The sequence below is a fragment of the Lissotriton vulgaris genome, chromosome 7 (genome assembly GCF_964263255.1).
Source record: "Lissotriton vulgaris chromosome 7, aLisVul1.2, whole genome shotgun sequence".
Lineage (NCBI taxonomy): Eukaryota > Metazoa > Chordata > Amphibia > Caudata > Salamandridae > Lissotriton > Lissotriton vulgaris.
Window position 1 is genome coordinate 1,202,099,432 of NC_141695.1, and position 11,583 is coordinate 1,202,111,014.

General features: G+C 46.4%; 1 protein-coding gene across 1 annotated transcript; it reads left to right on the top strand.

Moving 5' to 3' along the window:
• The first annotated feature begins 452 nt into the window (after positions 1-452).
• Positions 453-3,823, top strand: LOC147703174 (claudin-6-like). The gene is made up of 2 exons (XM_086931710.1): positions 453-616; positions 2,923-3,823. The coding sequence occupies exon 2, from the start codon at positions 2,951-2,953 to the stop codon at positions 3,590-3,592; it is 642 nt and encodes a 213-aa protein (XP_086787836.1). The 5' UTR covers positions 453-616; positions 2,923-2,950; the 3' UTR covers positions 3,593-3,823.
• Positions 3,824-11,583: the final 7,760 nt, after the last annotated feature.

Genomic DNA, 11,583 nt, shown 5'->3' on the forward strand with positions numbered 1-11,583 from the left:
GAATGCATAAGCTTGTTAAAAACCAAGACACGGCGCTGTGCCTCCTCGGTAACATTACGGTGTCAGGTGACCTGAATTGAAATATAACCTATTTTTGTAGTGGAATCGACTAAACTGTCCAAGCAGGAATATTGTGTTACAAACCAGGCCTGATGTCAAGTAACGCACTGGGAGTGGCCGGGGAACACACAGGGAAGCAAGCACCTGTTGCAACGCGTGTTTATGTCTGAGAAAAGGTCGGCGGTGTTTATTGTTGAAATAAGTGAATTATTAGAGGCCACAGGACAAGTGAGAGCCCAACCAGACAGGCACCCAGGTTGGGGGGAGGGGTGCTGCCAGGTGAGTTTCTGCGAGTTTGGGGGCGGACCCCTGCTCTGGGGGGATGCCCCAACCTCCCGAGAGCGTGGCCTGCCCCTCCTCCGGTTTCATCATGCCCAGCCCCGGAAGACCTCGGTTTCGGTGGGTTTAGCCAGGGCGGCTCGACGCCTGTGATGAGGCGCTGGTGAGTGCAGTGTTGGGGGCGGGGCGGCCGCCCGCCCATATAAGTCCCGGAGGGGGAGCCAACAGAAGACTCTTCTTCTTGGCCGGGCTGCAGGCGGAGGCTCTTGTGGTGCAGGTAAGTGCGAGGGGGTGTTTTTGGTCACAGGCGCCGCTATTTGTTTACTCTCTGACTGGAGTTTTCAGGAGGTTATTGTATCCTGGCTGCTTACATTCGAGACAGGTCGAATTTAGAGGTTTTCCCCCATGTTCTTGTGTGATGGGCGCACTATTTAGTCTTCTGTGCACTGTGCTGCTGGCTCGGCTTCTCCTGCCAACTCTTACCCCCAGTGGTTTGTACCTTGCGTTCCTCTAGGGAAGCGTCTTGTTTACGCGAGCGGAGCCTTTAATACTCTTTGCTGAAGCGCTATCCTCGGCGTTCAGCGCGTAGTGCAATCAAAACTAATAGGGGCAGGTTTACAAGCACATTGCGCCACTTTTAAAATGGGGGGGAAAAAGTGGCGCAAGGGGCTTGAAAACCTGCCCCGTGCGCAATCCTAGCCGCTCCGCAGGCAGGGGATCTTCAGAAGGGATCTTCTGTCGGACAAGAGGCGCCTCTGAGTAACGGGGATGGTGGTCGGGTCGGCGTGAGGTAGTGCGCCGCTGCCTGGACCGGGCATCCCTGCGACATGGGCTTCGCTGCCTAGCGCTGGAGGGCCCGTGAACGGGTTGGTGCAGATGATGGGGGTGGTGCGGATTGGGATCACCTAAGCCGCGCCTAGTGCCCGAGCTTAATAAAATGGCTAGGTGTGTTTAAGAGTGGCCGCCCCGCTGTCGGCGATGGTAACTTAACACCTGAGTAGTTACACCCCCCCCCCCCTTAGTTTTCATGTATCAGGTGAGCGAGGGGTTTCGTGGATCTCAAGTCGGCGCGAAGACAATGTTTTTTCTTCTAGGCGCTAGTATTGCAATAGAGCGGTGTCCTGTACCCAATTTGCAGAAAAAAGTGCTGGGCCAGAAGCCCGACAACATATTATTCCGCTCGTTCTTTCTCAACCCCCCCCCCCCCCCCCCCCCCTCGCGCTCTTGCAGTTTCTTTCTCCTCCTTACAGTTTGCTAATGTCACGGGTGTTCAACCCACACCTTGTTCGTCTCTTGCTCAGAGTCTGAGCCCGTTGAGGTACAGTAAGTGCCGGTGCTTTGCGCTGTCGAGCCCATCTCGGTGTTTCTCACGCCATAATCACTCTCTTCATCCCACGAATAGGAGACGGGCCGCCGCTCGTAGGAAAAGCGCCTGAAGTGCTTCAGGAGCGGAGGGGCGCGGGGTGGGAGTAACCATGGCTCCGTCCCACCCCCGGCTCCCGCTTTCCCACGGTGCTTCCAGCGGCCCGTGTCTGTTTCTAGCCCGGCTTTACCACAGCTGCGCTTTGCCGTAGGGGGGGGGGGGCGGCGCTCTGGTGTGTGATTTTGTCTACAAACAGTGAATTTAGCGAACCACGCCACTAGTGTTAGTCTGCCCACCCCAAGGCTGGCACGTTGACGCCCCCCCTACCAAATAAGGCTATGACCATTGTCTAATGAAATGTTCATAGCCGTGTTGTGGCCTGTAGTATGTTAGTTCTTTAATTATTTTGCATGTATGGATTGTAACATTTAGTAAGTATCTCTTTAAGGTGTGTGTATCCTTTAAATGTGGTTATGTTCCACATTCCAAGCATGCTGTTACTGAATGTTCTATGTATTACTGTTGGTTAGTTTCCTGTTGGTTGTGGATCTAACCAGATGTGCTTTTTATTCTTGGAATAAACCTTCAAGAATTTACTTTGCATGATTCCTTTATTCATTCAAAATACTACATGGCCCCTTGCCGGGCATCAGGTAATTCAATAAATCAATGTCTCTTGGCGAGTCCCTCTGGCGCCACTGTACACGCTGCACCCAATGGCGTAACGGGAGGGGACGCCATATACTTGCCAGCCCCCCCCCCCCCCCCCCCCCCCCATGTATGCCACTCGCTGCGCCACTTCTGTTTAGGCGCCGAGGTGATCATTTAAAACGGGTAATTTTAATCGCGTGTAGCAGTTGCGTCCATGGGCCTTTGTGTGTTCTCTGGTGATACCTAGCATAAAGACCAAGCGAGCCACTTTTGCGTCACTTGTCCCGTTAAAAGTGACGCAAAATTGGATAAAGAGGTATCTGTGGCGTTCAGTGAACAAAGTTAGTAATCATGGCTGTGCTAGAGGGCTCCATTCTGCAATGCTAATCAATCAATCATAACACTTGTATAGCGCGCTACTCACCCGGAAGGGTCTCAAGGCGCTTGGGGGAGGGGGGCCGCTACTGCTCGAACAGCGAGCACTTCTATGAAACAAATTAGTACATTTTGTCTTGATGGTGCTTTCTGAGCGGTGCATTGATATCTTTCTAACGTTTTCTTTTTTGCAGGTTTAATACACATCTACTGTAAGACAAGATGGCTTCCACTGGGCTCCAGATCCTCGGCATGGCCTTGGCCCTGATTGGTTGGATCGGCACAATCATCACCTGCGCTCTGCCCATGTGGAAAGTGACTGCATTCATTGGTAACAGCATTGTGGTGGCGCAGATAATCTGGGAGGGCCTGTGGATGAACTGCATCGTGCAGAGCACCGGCCAGATGCAGTGCAAGATCTACGACTCCCTGCTGGCCTTGCCGCAGGACCTGCAGGCGGCGCGAGCTCTCACCGTCATTGCCATCCTCGTCGCCATCTTGGCCCTGCTCGCCAGCATCATTGGAGCAAAGTGCACAAACTGCGTAGAGGAGGAGAATACGAAGGCCAAGATCTGCGTCGTGTCTGGCATCATCTTCCTGATTTCTGGCGTCCTGATGCTCATCCCAGTCTGCTGGTCCGCCAACTCGGTCATTCGAGACTTCTACAACCCACTGGTGGTCGAATCCCAGAAGCGGGAGCTGGGGGCTGCCTTGTACATCGGATTTGCCTCTGCCGCCTTGTTACTGCTCGGGGGTGGCCTGCTGTGCTGCTCCTGCCCCAAAAAGGACGACAATTACTCTGCGAGATACAACGCGGTCGCTTCACAGCCCAGGAGTGACTACCCCAGCAAGAACTACGTGTAGGACCACGAGCACTGTGAATGACTTCCACTGCACGGACTTGGTACTCTCTAGTCTGCCACAGACTTTTTATTACGAGGAGAGAGTTTGTAGATAATTGTCACTTTTGTTTGGCGCATCATTTGTGTTTATTTTATACCGTGAATATTCTGACACTGTTAAGTACTTTGTTTCTGGATCTGCTTTTTTTATTAAAAAATAAACTGACTAATAAAATGGACGCTTACCAGCGAATTGTCTTGGTTTGTATGACGGTTCTGTGCGTTCTAACCTCCTTATTCAATGAGTTATACACACTTGTAATCTGTAATTCCACATCTGGCAATTTTGCCATAACTGACATCCTTTAAATCCGCCTTAATAATGCTGTGCCAGTCTTTGGGAGCAGATGAGCTTGTTCTGTAACTTACTTCCGTCAACTTCTTTAGGGCCTTCGAAAGGACTTAACACCTGGGCGGGCCTGCGGTTTCTCGCACACCACTTGTCAAGCGGTTACCTATTTCTTTTGGAGCAGCATCGATTAAGTACTGATCAATTTCTGAATTTTCTACAGCACTTAAATAGCGCTTTCATTGTGGTTCTTTAGTGTCTGTTTATGTTAAAATGTTCCCAAGCCGCTCCATCTTGTGTGGGTGTCGATCGGTTTTTAGGATTAGCCTATCCAGCGGTTGTACTTCACCCAGTTTCTGCTCATCTTTTAGTTGTCTCGTCTCCTGTACCTTGTAAATGGTGGTTTTTCTTCCGTCTTTAGGCTTTGTAGTCCCTCCCATGTGTCTTGTAACTTCCCATGAAGACACTCCCTGTTGCATGTGATGCTACTTCCTGGGTTTTAATTACAGCCTCAAGGCACTATTCTTTAAAGGATTCAGGCAGGACACACTTGGTCCTAAGCTAGATGGGCGGTGGTTAATTCACTCACCAGAATAGCTCATGTATATGAGGCGGTCTACAAATTTCCCTTCATCGGCTCCACAAAGAGTACAACCTAATCAGAAATAAATGTAACAACAATCTTTTGTCACATTTCCAGGATTTATAGCTATCTGAATGTACTCGTAGTACTCTTGCATGTACTGCATTATGGGTAGGGTGGATTCATCATATCTTCAGCAGGGTGCAGAAACGACCAGAAGAGGCCCCCTTTTTGGCCACCTGAGGTACTGCACCATAGGTAGGTAAAAAACATAATTGCCGATAACTCCTACTTTGTAGACATGCACTGCTGATGCCTTGCTCACTAGGAGCCTATAGGAACAGCTTGCAGTAATGCACCCAGGCATGCGTGCTGGTGCCTTTCTTATTAGGGGCCTCTAGGAGCAGTTTGCGGTACTGCACCGAGACACAATCCTGGCTCAGTACACAAACATTCGCAATGCACTAGGTCTAGCATTACTGAAAGTAAGAGCTATTGACGGTGCATTATTTGCAACACCAATACTTCAAACTAGCAGTAATATGAGACCTATTACATTGCAAATGCTTGTTTTTGTTTCTTGTTAGTCCCACCAAATCTCACTTTTACAGTTTCACTCTACAAGGAGATGCTTTTTAGTCCACAACTTTTCATGGCTCTAAACACTTTATACAATGACAGACCCTACCGTATACTATCAGATCCCCCCCCCCCCCCCCCCTAGAACGTACGAGCTTTGAGGGCATTGCCAGTGGCTTTATGCAATTAAATGTTTGAGTATGTTTTGCCTCTTTTACCATTTGCACAGTGCCCCACCACAGCTCATTCCAGATGGCACATGTGCTGTTGCTTGTAAAGTTATTCTGTTTGCTGGGGGTCTCAGGCCCCACTCGCTGCATTGGTTGGCTTCAGTCACTCATTTCCTTGCTTCTATCTATTCAGCAAGTGCCTGCTTTACTTCAACTCCATGAGTGTACCCCTTCCTTGGATCATGGGTCATTCACTCTTTGCTAGCCCTGTGCCCTTCTACTGTGTAACGCTTGCAGAAGTGATTTATTTTCTTCTTGCACCCCTTCCTTCTGCATTGCTGTATGTCTTGAGTGCCCCTCTCCAATGTTGCTTACGCCATCAACCTTTTCCTGCTTCATAATTGCTCCCTCACTGCTCTGCGAGTTCGTTTTGGACCGGTCTTTATGCAGAGCCAAAAGGAGTAAACTTTAGCTTGGATTTTAGGATTAACTTTTGTGAAAAGGGGAGGGGGAGAGAAAATATGCTGCATACTGCCAATACACTATCTAATGTCTTTGCTAAAGTTAAATACTCTTTATTACCAATCCAGTCAGCATGTTTTCACTACCCTGGGTCAATGGCCATTTCATGCCCACTTAAAGGACTTGTCTGATTTAAACAGTGCGGCTGTCCTCTTTTGTAACCTCTGTTGGCCAGAGCTCACCCACCTTTGCTTCGTTGGTTCTGGAGATGCTGTAGAGCTTCCACCTTTTCTAAAAGCAGCATAAGGATCCACATGAAAGTAGCTCATCCCTTTGAAAGACTCCTCACTTTTTTAGTTCTTGCAGAAGCAATGCGTAAGCATTGCGGTGAGATTCTAGTAAGCAGTATGAAAAGTCTGCCAAAACTGCAGATTAGACATAGTTCATGTGATCTATGTGTGTGCACGCCAGCCATGCCACAAACCCACCTCTCATCCTCGCACAAATCACTCACCCTCGCATACGATCACCCTCCCCAAGCATAACAAAACAGCATAGCATAATAAAACAGCATAGCTAAACGCAACAGCACAGCGAACAGCATAGCAAACATAGCATAACTAATCAAAGCATAGGATAGCGAAACATAGCATACAGCCTCACTATGCGCGCACCACAGCCTCACTATGCGCGCACCACAGCCTCACTATGCGCGCACCACAGCCTCACTTGGTTCAAATGTTCTCAAGCTTTATTACAAATGTAACAAACATATGTTAATATTCACTTCTGTTTTTGGATTATTGTCACAATAAAATACACTGAACCTAATCTTCACAAGTTATTTACAAGTCTGTAAGCTATTGCTGTTATAAATTACAATAACTTTTATTTAAGTATTAATTATTGAATTTTTTTTAAAGCCATTGTTATTTGTAATATCAATACTTGTAAGTCACGTAAATACCACACATATTGCATTACAGATGCTATAGGTGTCACATTTGCGAAAGTTCTAACTATTGGCATTGTAAATGACAAAGCTATTAATTTCGAGATTACAAAACCAAAACATAAATAAATGTTGTCATTTACAATATCAATAGCTCAAACTTACTTAATGCGAGACCTATTGCACTGCAAATGCTAGTTTTCTTCCCACATGTCCACTTTTGCGTAGTATTGTCGTTCAGTGGCTAGGTCAACAGGAGTCGCCCTTAACCAGGATAGTGGGATTATTTTATTAAGTTGGGAAACATGAAAGGCTACATTAGCTACTAGGACACCTTTGCGTTGCCCCAGGATTGCCATTGGGGTAATTTACTATATGTATCTGCCTGTCAATTCTATGCATGAGTTGGGCGAAAATTGCGCAAATGACATTTATGTCAGATGTTGGTTGGAGTGTTTCATCAAATTGTCGGTAATTTTTTATCTTTTTGAGATATTGTAATATAGTGCCTACACAGGGCCAGGTGGCGTCAAGCATCGTACCAGCGTGCAGAGAAAAAAAGAATATAAATCTAGTGATCAAATCGGGGGAAACATGTATAGAGGGTGCAAGGAGAAACACATCCGAAGGATGCAAACAGTGATTGTAGATATATACTGAGGGGGGTGCAAAAAAAACTGCTTAAACGGAGGGGAGGAGTATTGAGAGATGCATGTACAGGAGGCGGAGCAAAACAAAGAGCAAATGTTACTTTTTTGGGAGGGTGGGCGTTAAAAGAGAAGTGAGGGGGAAACCGTGGTTGTTGAGGTGAAAAAGTGTTAGGACCCTTAAGACGCACACATGTTTTCGAAGATGTTTGGCAAGCACTGCTGCTTTTCATTGTAGCTGGCACCACCAATTAAACCTGCTGGGAAATACCTTGGCTAAAACCACATCCAGCACACATGGTGCTTGGGGCTTCATAAGCGCAGATTGAATCCATGCTTCACTCGTCCTGTGGTCTGAAGCACCTATTCCTAGGAGGGAACCCCTTGAGCCTAGTGCCCCCACCAAGGGCAATGTACCAACCACAACACCGGACCTGAGACCATGGAAGCAGGGTGTTTGAGAGCGTGTTGACAGGACATATTTATTCTGAAATCAATTAGCAAAAACCAAATGTGCATGCCATATTTACATAGTTTGTTGAAATCTGGCTGGTAAACGGAACAGCTGGACACAGCAAGCACTGACATCTCTCCTGCTGTCACACTGTTCTCATCACTCCCCCCCCCCCCCACCACCACACTGTGGCTGCTAGCTCTCCATGGGCCCCTACCAACTCCAAGGGCCGTTGTGAATTCTGAAGGACCTGCCCTTCATTCCCAAAACAGGGAGCTGCGCAAGTAGTATTAAAGATGACTATGCAGCCTGCCCTTGTGAGAGAGAGCGGAAGTGCTTGCCTAGTTGATTGATACTGAAGGCAGAGGATGTGGTGTAACCGTGAGAGGGGCTGACTGGGAAAGTGGGGACCCAGGTGTTTGAGTCTGGTGGGCAAATCACTTAGTCTCCCTGGGCCTAAAGAAAACAAAACATTGGCATAGCCAATAGGCCTCGCCTTTAGGACCTTATGAGTGTTTAACCATGCAACAGTTGATGTTGCACAAAGGATATTGTGCTGGATAACTAAACACTTATAAGGTCCTAAAGGCGAGACCTATTGGCGATGCCAATGCTTGTTGTGGCTTCTTCCCTCCTACCTGTGACTCTCCCGTGGGTATAAGGTACTGCAGTTTGTTTTCCATTTTATCAACCTTCCTGCATGATGGAACTTAATAAAAACAACTTTAATAGCCTATTTTTTCGCAATCTTTAGCCATGCTCCTCAGCAACATGGCTAACAAGCATTGGCATAGTCAATAGGTCTCGCCATTATAAGTATTTAATTATGCAGCACAATATCCTTGGTCCAACATCAACTGTTGAAAACCAATCACTTGTAAGGGCCCAAAGGCGCCACAGCTTGTTTCATAAAAGGGTCCCTTTGGAGTGTAACAGAACACTGGATGTTCCCACTGCCCCCCTTTATAGTAGCAGAAGCGTTTAACAGTGCAGCCCCCCATGGCAGATGTAGTCTTTGTTCCTCTCACTTACTTGCAACGTAACCCCACTCGTCAGCCAATAACGGCAAACGTGAGTCTCTTTTAAAAAAGGTGTGTTGTGGCGTTGTTGGGACATATCCATTCGTGCTTGTAAACACTGGCCATAAAAACAAAGCTTTTGACCCATAAAACTGTTTTTTGTTTTCCCCTCGAAATCAACCGCTGCAAAGGTCCCCAAAAAATTTGATTTGAATTAAACTGTACATAGGAGAAACATGTAGGTGTTAGGTGGGACCACAGTAGGAAATCAGCGGTCGACACAATATTGAATATGACAGGTGACTGGAGTGTAGTGTGGTTTAAGTGACCACATACTTTGTTTTATTTCAAGGTTTTTCAATTCAATATTTAAATATGAAGGAAAATGAGAAACTAAAAACCGCAACGCAATCACATACTATAGCTTTAAAGGGGAATGTATTCAATAATGAAAGAACATGTGCATGAAAACAGACGTAGATTAAAAGGCTCAATAACAATATCGCCTGACATTTATATCCGCAATTCGTTATTAAGGGATACTTACGCAGGCATTGTCGGAAGCCTATATCTTTCACAAGCTAAAAGACAGCCAGTAGTAGAAAAAAAATCTGCGTTGCGTGCGAAGCAGCAGCTGTTTTTGCTCTTTTTGGAAGCACATACTCCTGCAAGGTGTATGCCGCCACAAGCATGAGAATGTGCCCCCAAAAAGAGCAAACCACAGCTAAAGGTCTCCTACGCAGCGCATGCGTGGTGCGTAGGCGAGATCTAAAAAGACCTCTGCAAAGCAGATAGGTCTCACACAGGTGACACCCATCGGCTTTACCAGTGCACAGCTGCCACAGACTTGTGGGTTTCCCAAGAACGTGCAGCCCACCCATTGTTTCCCACTGGTTGGCTGTGTCTGTCATGTGCCTGCTTCTTAATCATTCAATAAACAACAAAGTTGCCTGTACCACAATTATTTTTTAAGCTCTCATTGTTCTTGCTTATTGGTCAAACACAAATCCTTTTTGTTTGCACCAGTATTTTATTTATACCTTTTATGTTTTCATTTAACACATGTATGTATGAAAAGGAGAAAAAAGATCTATTCTGTACAACATTTACAATCAAATATACGAATATTTGCAAAAAACAATTTAAGTCCACATTATCACTAAGACAAACTTAACATACTCCATCAAAAGTACAAAACTTTACACAAGTAAAAACAGACATTTATGACCTTGTATTGCAACTGAATTAATAAATATCCAAATGTAAGACCAAATATTTATAGTCCAAAGGAGGAATCAACCAAAAAATGACAAATTTCATTAATAGCCGAAATTAATTAAAACTATCTCAGAGGAAAAGTTTGATTTCCTTATATTTTGTGCTCTTTTGCTGTGCCGACGCATTTCAAATCCAGGGAAAATAATACCCAGATTCTCATCGGGGCTTTCTTGATTTTCTGTACAAAATGTAAAACAAACTCTTTTCTGCTTCAGGAACCGAAGTAAAAAGAATTGGAGTGACGAGCACCAGCACGACCTGTGAAAATGCTTCTACGAGGTACGCGTGAGCTCTGTTGATTCTTTTTTTTTTTTTAGGTTTTATTATATAACCACACCAAAAGCGAACAAACGTACATACCAAAACACTTGAAATATTCTTTTCAGAAACGTAGCCCCTTCTCAGGAAATACACAGCCGCAATGCCATCAACGCCCGTCAGGGCAGGCGGCGCATTGAGCTCAGATCACAAACATGAATACAAATAGTAAGAGGAGTCTCCTCAGATAGTGTTGCATGTGTCACTGCAGCGTTCCTGCTATCTAGCAGTGCTTTAATGCCCCTCGGTTGAGCCCCCTCCGAGTCAACCTCCAACGTCAGGGCACCCGCTCCCACTCATTCTCTCCGTCTACGTCTATACCATGAACGCACCCACACGGGGTTTACACTCTGCATGTAGGGCCTACCCCAAATCCCTCACTCAATTCCAGTTATTACCGTCTATTCGTGTTCGTCCATTGTGTGCTACAGTGTGTTGTGTCTCCTCTTCCCCCTGGGGGTTCTGCCCTGCCTGAACTGCCGCCTCATTTCCACTTGCTAATTGTGCCAGGAATAGCCCTCAACATTTTTTCGGTCTGCTACTTGGTGGTAGCATTTCGTTGTAGTTTTCCGACTGCGTGCAGCAGTATAACACATCATATGTCCATCGTTTCATCGTGGGTGTCTGCCCCCTCATCCAGCACATGGCCACCACTTGTTTAGTAAAAGCATTCCCAAAACCACCAAGCTGCGCTTTGCCCTAGTGGTATTTCTACTATTCTACTCAACTCTCTGAAAATCTCTGCCCAATAGGCATGTATTCCCGGACATGACCACGCCAAATGCAAAAAATCTGATAACGGCGCGCGACACCGCTCGCACGTAACCTCCTCCCGCAGTCCATAACGACATAAACGCTCTGGCGTGTAGTATACCCTATTGATGTATTTAAAGTGTACAAGTCGGTGTTTACCATGTAGCGAGACTCTCCTTGTATTTGTACAGCAGTATTGCAACATATTATCATTTATTATTTGCAAGTCCCTTTGCCACGCCAGCCTCGCAGCAGTGTACCTGTTCTCCCTGTGGGACATTGCTATCTTGTAGATACTGGTAACAACCTTGCAAGGGGATTCAGCCTTAATCACATTAGAAAGTTTCGGAACCTCTGTGGCTCATCCAGGTCCTCCCCTAACTGTTCCTGTAGAGCCTTGCGCACCCTGTAGAACTGGAAATGCTGTAGTACAGTGCACGCTTCCGTGG